This window comes from Staurois parvus, unplaced genomic scaffold (genome assembly GCF_062004578.1).
Source record: "Staurois parvus isolate SC_StPar_1 unplaced genomic scaffold, SC_StPar_1.0 ptg000468l, whole genome shotgun sequence".
Taxonomy (NCBI): Eukaryota; Metazoa; Chordata; class Amphibia; order Anura; family Ranidae; genus Staurois; species Staurois parvus.
In genome coordinates, this window is record NW_028318264.1 from 4,589,876 (window position 1) to 4,603,585 (window position 13,710).

At 41.7% G+C, this 13,710-nt stretch overlaps 1 protein-coding gene across 1 annotated transcript in view; it reads left to right on the forward strand.

The window, feature by feature from the left end:
* The window catches only part of MOCOS (molybdenum cofactor sulfurase), a 553,751-nt gene that overhangs the window by 512,010 nt on the left and 28,031 nt on the right, over window positions 1-13,710 (forward strand). The window contains exons 10-11 of the mRNA XM_089689064.1: window positions 2,445-2,526; window positions 10,277-10,398. Coding sequence (XP_089545190.1) covers window positions 2,445-2,526; window positions 10,277-10,398 — 204 coding nt within the window. The remainder of the gene's footprint in view (window positions 1-2,444; window positions 2,527-10,276; window positions 10,399-13,710) is intronic.

A 13,710-nucleotide genomic window follows, 5' to 3' on the forward strand; every position in this document is an offset into this window, starting at 1 on the left:
AGACATAGATGTGTGTAGGCATTCCAGCCATTCAGAAATGTATAAGCCACCATAATATGCATGTATGTTGGCTTTACTACTGAGCTTGTGGACTTATAATGGGTCTGAAAAGTGCCTTAAAGATCTGAGGTCTGAAGAGGGACTAATCCAGAGTCTGATGAAAGGTGGGTCTGTTTGTTGAGGGGGGTTGATATGGAGTCTAAATGTTAAGGGGACTGATATGGGTTCTGAATGTTAAGGGGGCTGATCTGAGGTCTGAATGTTATGATCTGAGGTCTGAATGTTAAGGGGGTTGATTTGAGGTCTGAATGTTATGATCTGAGGTCTGAATGTTAAGGGGGTTGATCTGAGGTCTGAATGTTATGATCTGAGGTCTGAATGTTAAGGGGGTTGATCTGAGGTCTGAATGTTAAGGGGGTTGATCTAAGGTCTGAATAATATGATCTGAGGTCTGAATGTTAAGGGGGTTGATCTGAGGTCTGAATGTTAAGGGGGTTGATCTAAGGTCTGAATAATATGATCTGAGGTCTGAATGTTAAGGGGGTTGATCTGAGGTCTGAATGTTATGATGTGAGGTCTGAATGTTAAGGGGAACTGATATGGGTATATGAATTTTAGATGGACCATTGCCCACCAATGCCAGGGCATTTTTTTTCTCCCACTGGCGATGGGGCATTTTTTCCTCCCACTGACACCAGAGTCTTTTTTTTCCTCCCCCTAAGGCAGGATTTTTTTTCCTCCCACAGACCTATAATGCCAAGCCTTTTTTCTTCAATGAACAGAAACCCCAGGCATTTTTTCATCCTACTTACGATGCACAGCATTTTCCGCCCACTAATGCCTAATGCTGAAGCCATTTTCCTCCCACTAATGTTGGGGTATTTGTTTCTCCCCACTGACCAATAATGCAGGATTTTTTTTTTTCCCACTGACATAAGAAGCCAGGCATTTTGCCTCCCACTGAACGATATTGCAAGGCATTTTTTTCCAACTGCCGCCAGATCTATTTTTACTCCCACTAATGACCGGGCATTTTTTTTTTCTCCCACTGGCCAATAATGCTAGACATTTTCCTTCTACCCACCACAAACAGTGAAGCATTTTGTTTTACTCCTATTGACAAAAATGCTGCGCATTTTTCTTGCCCACTGAATACCAAAATTAATGTAAGGGCCACTGTTACATAAGTGTAAATGCTGCAATCTATATGGTACATATGTTATATATCCCTAAACAATGTATTTGCTGTTTCAGCAGTTGTTGGTTATAATAGGTAGCCCAGCAGTGATACAAGGGCTGTGACAAATGCACACAGTGTGTACATGCGTACATTTACTGTACTCCTTTAAACCACACTTAATATTCAATGCTATGTAGCCACTTTCTGCCAAGACACACTGTATGCACTGCATTTCCCCTTCTCCAAGCTGTCCCTCTTTATGTACTTTACATCTAACGTTTTGGTGGTATTCAAGTCAACTACACAGCACAGGCCTCGGAAGCAAGTGGAGACCACTGAAGTAGAGTTTACACTTCCAAGGACATCAGCCAGGTATGCTGTATACATGGTTATATTGGTCCAAGCTAGACCAATGTAAAAATTTTAAAATATACCATGCCTGAAATTCTTCTTTTAGGCCACTGATATCCAAACAACTATACAGTATTTCTAGTATTCCATTTACAAGACCTACCCATAAAGTCAAGTGGCATTGCCATCTGCTATTGTGTACTACAGTACCATGTAATTCATCAAATGGTAACATTGTTAACATAAAAAAAAATTGTACTGGTGTTTGTATTTCCATATGAACACCTAACTCATTTTTTTCCCCATGTATGACTAAAATTAAGTGCCGATTTGTTTTAGGTATAAGAAACTGTGTTACTAGGGGTCAAGCTCTTATTTATCAGTGTCTAAAATAAATGATCAATTACATTTTTGTCTTATTGCTTCCTTGCTGTAAAAGCCGAAACGGATGATTTACTGGAGGGGGACATAGACTGTTAAAGGCAGCTCTCCCTCAAAAACGTTTGATAATTGTGAGGATTTATGTATGAAAAGTGTTATTTGTAGTGCTCGAAAAAATTCCCAGCCGTTTGCCTAATAAGATTTAGAACTGTACTGTATATTTTAGGAAACCATTTGTGATCTCACAACATTCTGTTTGTTTCTTTTTTTCTCTAAATCTTTACACTTTGTCTACCTTTGTATATACTGAGATGTTCTCCACATTCTCTGCTGTTGCAAATCAAACAGATGGATGCAAATTATCCCACTTCAAACTTCCTCCATTTGTACTGTATAAATTAGGCTTTTGGCGCCACCTTCTGGATTGCAATCTCTAGTATGTTTCTATCGTGATCCAAGGAAAGTAAATTTCTTTCTTTAGCTTTATTTTTATTTTTTTATATACTGGATATTTTATGTTTTCTTTGTTTAGGTATGTCACCACTAGAAGTACCTTTAAATGATGAAAGCAAAATGACTGTTCAAATATGCCAAAGCAAAGTCTGTGGAGATAGGTAAGTGATCTTGCGAAGTGTAAATATATGGGAAATATTGAAACTGTAAAGTAGAAAAAAATGCATTAAATTAAAAAAAATTGTATTTTCAGGCAGGGTTATCTCTTGTACTGGGTTACTGTCAGTTATGGCCTGTGCTTACAACATACATCCTAAATGACTAACAGCTATCAGGGAATCCTGGGGATACTGAAGGAAATCCTTTCAAAGGTCTACGTGTACTGTAGAAAATATTGAGCAGTAGTTAATAATGTAGTTTCCCTCTGGTGAGAATTGAAAATTGTAGATAACTGTTACTGTAGATGAAACATGAAGTTTTTTCCAACTGTAACACTACAAAAATGAAGTCGCTGAACAAAAATAAAATGGTAAAAATCATTAGAAAAGTAAAAATGGAGGAACCCGTAAAACATCAATTAGAGCTGATTGTATTTAACCACTTCCCAACCATAGAGGTCATATGACAACCTGGACTTTGAGTGGAGATACCGAGATGATGCCTACGGCTGCAGGCATCATGCCAATATCATTTTTTCAGCCAGCGATGCTCTGTAATGTAAAAGCAATCCTAGTGACTAATTAGCTGATGGATTGGTTTTACCAGCGGTGGAAGGGATGTCCTCCCACCGCTCTGTCATCTGATTAAGGACTGACTCCAGTGCTTCCACTGGCTTACCTTAGACCTGAGCATGAAGCAGAATGTACCCGATCATCTCTGTGGTATAAGAAATTGGCACAAGTATTTTGACGCTCCGGTTTCGCATGATGTAAACAAAGCCACTTTTGGCTTGGGAAAGCATCTGATCACACTGATCTTGGTGTGATCAGATGCTTTTAAGGGCAGAGGCAAGATCTGAGGTCTAACGGATCTCTCAGTAAAGAGTACCTGTCACTGCTTAGTGTTCTTATGAGGAATGTTTACATTCCTTATGATGGCAATAAGAGTGATAACAAAAATGTAAAGTGACAGTGTAAAAAATAAAGAAAAAGTTCACGGTGCCTCTGTCCCCCCCCACATGAAAATGCATGTTTATGTTGCAGACGCATATGTAAAGGGTGTTCACACCACACATGTGAAAAAAGAAAGGTATAAGGTACACCCAATGGGCAAAGAACATGTTTGTGTAAAGCAAAACTATATTATTCTTTTAAGACAAACACTCTGAAATGACAATTTAAACCTTGTGCATGTACACATTTTTAAAAATCCATGTTACTTTTTGCATTATTCATATGTCATCTTGTCGAGTATGTTCATCAGTACTTGTGGGAGGTGATGAGTACAGTGCTACATTCCAAATGAAGTGATAAATTCAATCCCTAACAGTAAAGTTTCTATAGGAACCACTTATTCTTTACCAGCAGCTGGCTGTGTAAAAGGGCTTTCTAGTCCTCCTAAATGTCCCTTTCGTCTGTTTTTTTTTTATTTTTATTATAAACCACGTTACTTGTTTTTATCCAATTGCCCTCCAGAGGATTTACCCCCCTTCCTGATAGGCCATTTTTTGCGATATTGTAACGAACAATGGTGTGGTCGTGCAACACTGTACATAAAAGAAATTTGTCATTTTTTTCCCACAACTAGAGCTTTCTTTTGGTGGTATTTGATCACCTCTGCATTTGTTTTTGCGCTATAAACAGAAAAAGACTAACAATTTTTGAAAAAAAAAAGTTATTTTCTGCTATAAAACATATATCCAATAAAAAAAATTTGAAAATCAAATTTCTACTTACATTTAGGCCAAAATGCATTCTGCTACATGTCTTTGTTAAAACAAAAATCCCAATAATTGTATATTAATTGGTTTACATGAACGTTATAGAGTCTACAAATGGCGGTATATATACTGTAATTTTTTGGGGGGGTTTTATACTAATAGTATGACATAGTAATAGACATAGTAATAGTATGACATAGACATAATAATGACAGCGATCTGCAACTTATAGCAGGGTTGCGGAACTGTGGTGGGCATTCTGACACTGGGTGGGAACTGACTAACTGCCACTTACATCCTTAGTGACAATAATACAGTGATCAGTGCTTATAAAAAGCACTGACACTGTACTAATGACACTGGGCAGGAAGGGTTTAACATTGTTTTACATTGTGTGCTGTTTTACTTGGGAGACATGCTGCTTTGTATCTCTCCGCTGTGCAGAGATATACAAAGCAACATGTCCATGCTGACAGGAGAGAGACCTGTGTTTACACACAGGTCTCTCCCCTGTCAGCTGTGCCGACAATCACCGAGTGCCGACCGGCAATCGCTGGCCAGGACCTGGTGATTGACATCCCCAGCCGCCAATAATGCGCGTGCGACCCCCTACCTGGAAATGAAAATCACGTATATATATATATATATATATATATGTATGTGATTTTGCACAGCTGTGCCGCCCTGTAGCAGTATTTCTGCTGTAGTGCGGATGATGAGTGGTTAAAACTGTAGCTGTCAACAAATGGCAGGATATAGAGAAAGAACACAGGACAGAATTGGAAGGGACCACACTGGTTTGTGCAGTGATTGTCTTTGTCCCTATGCCAGGAGCAGGCTTGGGTCTCTCTGTAACGCATAACACCCTCCCAAGACAAATCCTGGCAGGCAAAAGCGTTTCCAGCAGGTTCCCCCAAAGAGTTATATCTTTCCCCAGCATGAATCAATAGCAAGAAACCTCTTAGGGGTTGGCCAGATATATATATATATATATATATTCATAACTCAGGTCATTGCAGCTTTCCATACTTTTGCCGGGGACATACTGTACCCTTGTAGCAGGCAGACAAACAATGGCCAGAATTTAGGAGAGTCCCACAGAAAGCTGAAGTATTCATCCGGCTTAGGCCAAATATCACCTAACAGACTACAGTTAGAGGGATTGTCACTCCTGCTTAAGACAGGGTGGCTATACCTGCATTAATAAAAAGAAATCTACTTTAAGGCAAATGATGATGCCTTATGTTTCCCAAAGTGAGAGAATAAATAACGAAGAAAAGGCTGTTCGCTTTACCTAGACTCAATCTGGAATTCATGGTTGGCAGCACAGGAGTACAGTTGGAAGGTATTGTCACCCATAACCAGAAGTGTCTGAACAAGGACCATCAGTAGGAATTATTTTAATGAAACTTGCACATGGTAAAGCTTATATACAATTTTAGACTGGGTTTAGACTTCCCTTAAGGGGGCAGGTCCAGTAGGTGGAGTAGTTGCAGTGGCTAGACTACCCTCCCTCTAGCGCAGTGGTTCTCAACCTCGCGACCCCTTTGGGGGTCGAACAACCCTTTCACAGGGGTCGCCTAAGACCATCAGAAAACACATATTTCCGATGGTCTTAGGAACCGAGACACCGCACCTCTATCCGCCTCCAGGCGGGTCTGCCCACATGCAGATACGTCCACATTTCCCTGGACCGCGATGTTTGGGTGGGTTGACAGGATCACTCAACAGCTCCGCCTCCTTGCCGGTGATTTGCTGCCGGAACTGAAGCTCAGGAGAGACACACAGGCAGCCAATCACCAGTGAGGAGGTGGAGCTTGGAGAGGAGGGGCCGAGCAGCAGCACGAAGATCAAAGAAGATTGAGTGAGGGAGCAGCCGGAAAAGGAAGACAGCTGACCAGTAAGTGTCTGTACCGTGCAGCCAGGTATGCTGGCTGTAGATGGGAGAGGGAGGGAGCGAGCCCAGGCAGGAGCAGGGGTCAGCAAGGTAAGTATCATTGGTGTCAGTGGGATGAATAGTGCCTCATCATTGGTGTCACTAATACCAACGATGGGGCACTATTTCCCCCCACTAACACCAACGATGGGGCACTATTCCCCCACCCACTGACACCAACGATGGGGCACTATTCCCCCACCCACTGACACCAACGATGGGGCACTATTCCTCCCCCCACTGACACCAACGATGGGGCACTATTCCTCCCCCCACTGACACCAACGATGGGGCACTATTCCTCCCCCCACTGACACCAACGATGGGGCACTATTTCCCCCCACTGATACCAACGATGGGGCACTATTTCCCCCCACTGATACCAACGATGGGGCACTATTTCCCCCCACTGATACCAACGATGGGGCACTATTCCCCCCCACTGGCACTAACGATGGGGCACGATTCCCTCCCCCACACTGACATCAATGATGGGGCACTATCACCCCCCCCCCACTGACACCAATGATGAAGCACTATTCCTCCCACACTGACACCAATGATGGGGTACTATTCCCCTCACTGATACCAACGATGGGGCACTATTCCTCCCACTGACACCAACGATATGGCACTATTCCTCCCACTGATACCAACAATGGGACACTATTCCTCTCACTGATACCAATGATGGGACACTATTCCCCCCCACTGGCACCAATGATGGGGCACGATTCCCTCCCCCACACTGACATCAATGATGGGGCACTATCACCCCCCCCACTGACACCAATGATGAAGCACTATTCCTCCCACTGATACCAATGATGGGGCACTATTCCTCTCACTGATACCAATGATGGGACACTATTCCCCCCCACTGGCACCAATGATGGGGCACGATTCCCTCCCCCACACTGACATCAATGATGGGGCACTATCACCCCCCCCCCCACTGACACCAATGATGGGGCACTATTCCTCCCACTGATACCAATGATGGGGCACTATTCCTCCCACTGATACCAATGATGGGACACTATTCCTCCCACTGACACCAACGATGGGACACTATTCCTCTCACTGACATCAGTGATGTTGCACTACTTCTCCCACTGACACCAATGATGCGGCACTACTCCACCCACTGCAAAATTACAATTATGAAGTAGCAATGAAAATAATTTCTTGGTTGGGGGTCACCACAACATGAGGAACTGTATTAAAGGGTCGCGGCTAGAGATTAGCGAATCGAACTTGGCGAAGTGGAATTCGTTTCGAATATTAGGAAAAATTTGATTCGCGCCGAATCCGAAAATTAGCAAACTTCGGATGCACGAATCGAATTTTTCCCGATCGGACAATTTTCATCCCTTCTACAGCCGGCAAAAAGTGTCCCTGCAGAGAGCTCCGCTATTTCTGACAGTTCCTTCACATTTACAGCGGTTGAAACATTGTATCTATTTGTTTCCATTTAGGATACAGATGTTTTTATTCGGAAACAAATAGATACAATGTTTCAACCGCTGTAAATGTGAAGGAACTGTCAGAGAACTGTCAGAAATAGCGGAGCTCTCTGCAGATACACTTTTTGCTGTACTGGAATTCTTCTTATTTTCATCCTACTTCTTCTTCTTCTTCTTCATCCTCATCCTCATCTTCCTCATCTTCTTCTTCTTATCCTTCTTCTTCTTCTTCTTCTTATCCTTCTTCTTCTTCTTCTTCTTCTTCTTATCCTTCTTCTTCTTCTTCTTCTTATCCTTTTTTTCTTCTTCTTCTTCTTCTTCTTATCCTTTTCTTCTTCTTCTTCTTCTTATCCTTTTCTTCTTCTTTTTCTTTTTCTTCTTCTTCTTATCCTTCTTCTTCTTCTTCTTCTTCTTCTTCTTCTTCTTCTTCTTATCCTTCTTCTTCTTCTTCATCCTCATCCTCATCTTCTTCTTCTTCATCCTCATCTTCTTCTTCTTATCCTTCTTCTTCTTATCCTTCTTCTTCATCCTCATCCTCATCTTCCTCATCTTCTTCTTATCCTTCTTCTTCTTCTTATCCTTCTTCTTCTTCTTCTTCTTCTTCTTCTTCCTCTTCTTCTTCTTCTTCTTCTTCCTCTGCTCTTCTTCTTCCTCATCCTCATCTTCTTCTTCTTCTTCATCCTCATCTTCTTCTTCTTCTTCTTCATCCTCATCTTCTTCTTCTTCAACCTCATCCTCATCTTCCTCATCTTCTTCTTCTTCTTCTTCTTCTTCTTCTTCTTCTTCTTCTTCTTCTTATCCTTCTTCTTCTTCTTCATCCTCATCCTCCTCATCTTCTTCTTCATCCTCATCCTCATCTTCTTCTTCTTCATCCTCATCTTCTTCTTCTTCTTATCCTTCTTCTTCTTCTTCATCCTCATCTTCTTCTTCTTCATCATCCTCATCTTCTTCTTCATCCTCATCTTCTTCTTCTTCTTATCCTTCTTCTTCTTCTTCTTCTTCTTCTTCTTATCCTTCTTCTTCTTCTCCTTCTTCATCCGCATCTTCTTCTTCTTCTTCTTATCCTTCTTCTTCTTCTTATCCTTCTTCTTCTTCTTCTTCTTCCTCATCTTCTTCTTCTTCTTCTTATCCTTCTTCTTCTTCTTCTTCTTCTTCTTCTTCTTCTTCTTATCCTTCTTCTTGTTCTTCTTATCCTTCTTCTTCTTCTTCTTCCTCATCCTCATCTTCCTCATCTTCTTCTTCTTATTCATCCTCATCTTCTTCTTCTTATTCATCCTCATCTTCTTCTTCTTCTTCTTCATCCTCATCTTCTTCTTCTTCTTCATCCTCATCTTCTTCTTCTTATCCTTCTTCTTCTTCTTCCTCATCCTCATCTTCTTCTTCTTCTTCATCCTCATCTTCTTCTTCTTCTTCATCCTCATCTTCCTCATCTTCTTCTTCTTCTTCATCCTCATCTTCTTCTTCTTCTTCATCCTCATCTTCCTCATCTTCTTCTTCTTCTTCTTCATCTTCATCCTCATCTTCTTCTTCTTCTTCATCCTCATCTTCTTCTTCTTCTTCTTATCCTTCTTCTTCTTCTTCATCCTCATCTTCTTCTTCTTCTTCTTATCCTTCTTCTTCTTCTTCTTCTTCTTCTTCCTCATCCTCATCCTCATCTTCTTCTTCTTCTTCCTCATCCTCATCCTCATCTTCTTCTTCTTCTTCCTCATCCTCATCCTCATCTTCTTCTTCTTCTTCATCCTCATCTTCTTCTTCTTCCTCATCCTCATCTTCTTCTTCTTCTTCTTATCCTCCTTCTTCTTCTTCTTTTTCTTCTTCTTCTTCTTATCCTTCTTCTTCTTCTTCATCCTCATCATCTTCTTCTTCTTCTTCTTCTTCTTATCCTTCTTCTTCTTCTTCTTCTTCTTATCCTTCTTCTTCTTCTTCTTATCCTTCTTATCCTTCTTCTTCTTCTTCTTATCCTTCTTATCCTTCTTCTTCTTCTTCTTCTTCTTCATCTTCTTCTTCATCTTCTTCTTCATCTTCTTCTTCTTCTTCTTCTTCTTCTTCTTCATCTTCTTCTTCTTCTTCTTCTTCTTCTTATCCTTCTTCTTCATCTTCTTCTTCTTCTTCTTCATCTTCTTCTTCTTCTTCGTCGTGCCCCGTGACTGCCCAAATGAGTGAAGTGTGCGGTGATTCTAAGATCGACGGCACTCATCTGCATGTCATACTGACTGACAGTATTATTTCTCTTCCCCAGCAGACTCCAAGGGCATTTAAATTAAAGGTACAGTGTTCTGCACTAATATAAAGGCTCTCTGAAGCCTAGAAACCCTTTTAATAAGTTAAATTCGCAGCGAATAAATTCGCATCGAATCGAATTTATTCCACAAATTCGGCGAATCAGCCGAATCGAATTTTTGAATAATTCGCTCATCTCTAGTCGCGGCATTAGGAAGGTTGAGAACCACTGCTCTAGCAGCTAATCCACAAGCTTACACATTTAACACAATAAAAATATAGAAAATGAATAGAAAATGAACAGATAAATATGACCGTCACAATGAAAGTTCTTTCAAGCTAAACACTGCAATATTATTTCAAAATATATGCTGACTGAAAATACACTGTACTGATTTTATTTTCTGTAGAGTTCATACATTTGATTGCGGGGATGAATCTGCAAACTGGCTGTCTAGTTTTCTTGGACGCAAATGTCGTTTGATAAGGCAGTCATCAATCTTTAGTCGCATTTCAGGTGCAAAAAAGAAAGGTAAGTCAATGTTTTATGTGTCATAGATACAAAAATCAGGACGAAAAGAAAAAATGTTATGCGTGCCATGCCGCAGCTTTCACAAATAGCAACGCTTTCAATGTTTGTGTGTGTTCTGTTAATATTCAGCTCCCAAAATAGGAATCCTGCCTTGTTAAAATGTGATTAGATACAAATACAGGTAAATTGTAGTCTTCATAAGGGCAGACCCAAGGGACTTGATTTTCTAAAGTAGCACCCTCCTAGATAGTCAAGTTTAAAATGGCCATCACCTTTCACTAAGTCAAGTTTTTGTGAACTGCAAATTAAAGGGGCAAACCTCTTTAAGGAGAAGGGTACTTCAACTTGGTGTGGATGTATAGTCAAAGTTCGAGTGAGTTGCTGTTGTGGCAAAGGGCAGCAGCTCACAAATGTTCTACACAAACTCAGAGGGGAATGACTTTCTACTGAAGTTTCTCCAGTCAAGTTTCAAATTCAAGTGTTTATCTAAACTGTAATGTAAAGGGGCAATCTCCTAGATCTAAATCCCCTTCACCTTTGCAACAGAGGAAAAAGGGTGATTTGGCTCATGCTTGGACATGCCATCCTGAAGTACAGTTAGTCCAGGTGAGTCATTGCTGAAGTCAACCCAAAGAAAATAAACCTTTGTGAAGCTCTTTATTTCAACATTTCTACATACCTTAACTGAACTGTTGCCCAACATAGGGGGCAACCCTTGCTACTTCCTAAGAGATGTCACTTTGAGATGTTGCTTAGGTGATAGGTAACAGCTCAATAATAGAGGCTCTCACAAGCAAGAAGTCACTTCTACTAAGCAGGGGAAGGATTCCTTGCCAATTTTCAACTACTGCTTAACCACTTGCCTACTGGGCCCTTATACCCCCTTTGTGCCCAGGCCAATTTTCAGCTTTCAGCGCTGTTGCACTTTGAATGACAATTGTGCGGTCATGCAACATTGTACACATATGAAATTTTTATCATTTTTTTCACACAAATAGAGCTTTCTTTTGGTGGTATTTAATCACCACTGGATGTTTTATTTTTTGTGCTATAAACAAAAAAAAACAAAAAAAAAATTTGAAGAAAAAAGTTTTTTCTTTTTGATTATAAAATTTAGCAAACTGGTAATTGTTCTCCTTCACTGATGTGTGTTGATGAGGTGGCATGGATAGGTTGCACTGATGAGGTGACACTGATAAGGCGGCATTGGTGGGTATTTACGAGGAGGCACTGATGATGCTTCACTGATAGGCAGCACTGATAGGGGGCACTGATGGGTGGCACTGCTGGGCACTGCTCGGAGGCACTGCTGGGCACTGGTGGGTGGCACTGCTGGGCAGCACTGCAGGGCACTGATCATCAGTACCAATCTCCAGCTGCCGGTTATCAGCAGTACTTTCCTCATGCTGACAGTGTGAGGAAAGTGCTGCCGATAACCGTCAACTATTTACTCCATGATCTGCTGTGTCATTGGAGACAGCTGATTACGTGGTAAAAGGCAGCTGTGATTGTCCATATGACACAGCGATCACGGAGATCTACAAATCTGTACATATGGTGAAATAAGAGAAACATGATGTAGCAGGCATGCTCAACTAGGAATCGCGTATAAAAATAAATTGAAGGTCAGCATGATTTTATGCAGCCGATCTAGTGACCCACTTAATTGAGTAGCCTTCAGGCCCTAGATGTAGGTCAAATGATACCCATACTGTCCTTACGCCGCTTTGATTTCTTGTGTAAATAACACGGAGGGAACTAGGTTACTGCACTGTAGACATCATTTGGCTATAGTGCGTTACCAAGTGGTTAAAGGAGTTGGTGTTCCTAATGCTGCAGAGATGGCTGCACTGCAAATGTCAGTTGAGCTGAACTCCACATCTTCCACTTGGGTTTATGGACTTTGGCTAGCAGAGCCAAAACCCAAGCATCCCAAAGGACACTTCTACTGTTGCTATGTGTACTAAGTATCCCTGGCTAGGGAGCTCAATGTCATAGCAGGTTTTGTTGAAAATCCTGACTCACCCCCTGACACATCTGGCTGGGCAAGTCCAATTAAGGTGGCTTATAGGCTACTAACTGGTGGGAGGTTCCCCTGCCAAGATTTTATGAGAATGTAAATTGTTTGGTTTCCTGTGTGTACTAACTTGTTTTTCTCCGCGTGTATATATCAAGCATGTACCAGGTCAAGGATTGTTACTGCCTTTGGAGGACCAAAGGTACTTTGGTGGGGGGAGTGTGTAGCAGGAGAGATTAATCCTGTCTCATGGCTGTGATCTGGTGACTGGCCTCTCCTGTGTAACCTGACACTTGCCCTGAAACAGACAAAGCAGTGAGGGATTTCAGCCCCCCCACCTTCTCCTCTCAGACTGTAAGAGAGTGAGAGAGCCAATTATAAAAGCCATTAAAGGAGCCAATGACAAGGACTCTGTCAAACAGGAAGTGCAGGTGCAAAGCATTGTGGACGATGGAGTCTTGAACAGAAATGGCCTTATAGGCTAATATGGAGATAGAATTAAAAAAGAACTACGAAAGCCATCATGCTTAGGGAGAGCAGAGTGAAGGGATCCATCTTGGGGTTTCTCCTGAGGAGGGGGAGATGGCATGTGGCAGGAGAGAGATTGGACCTGGCAAAGAAGTGCTGATGGGCAGTGCACTGCATGCTTGGTGATCTGCATCAGACAAAGGAACATCCAAACTGAGAGAAGTGGTCTACAGTACAGTGCCTACACTGACAGTGTGAAGTGCTTATGGTGAGGTGACCAGAGGAGCCTGTCATTTCCAGGACGATCGTTTTGGCCTTAGTCACAGGATCTGGTGAGAGGGATTTCTCCCACTGTCAGATGACAGGAACATTGCACACATACTGCCATGGGATTACAATTATACTTTAAGTGTTTAAGGAGTTTAAGTGCACCAACGAAAGTGGCTAGCTGAAGATCCCAAGATTCATCCCGTTACAAAGAGATTGAAGTCACTGGTGCCATACGTGTACGTGCACGCGCATGCGTAGTCAGGCCTCTATATTGCATGGTGTGTGAGGGAATAGCTTTACCTTGGAAAGTAGCTATTAAGCATCATTTGGGTACAGTGTTTTCCTATTGGGCTTGTGGTGTCGGGGGTTAGAAGGGAGAAGTCTGACACAACAGAGAGTCATTCTTCTGCTCTCCTCCTGCTTGGACATCATAGAGCCAAATTTATGTAGAGGAGTTAAATCCACTTTGAGGTTGCCATTTAAGTGTTTGCCTCTGCTCTTGGGGTTATTCATGGTTGGAATCCCCTGAAAGCAGCCTGAGTGTAAAAGTGAGTTAT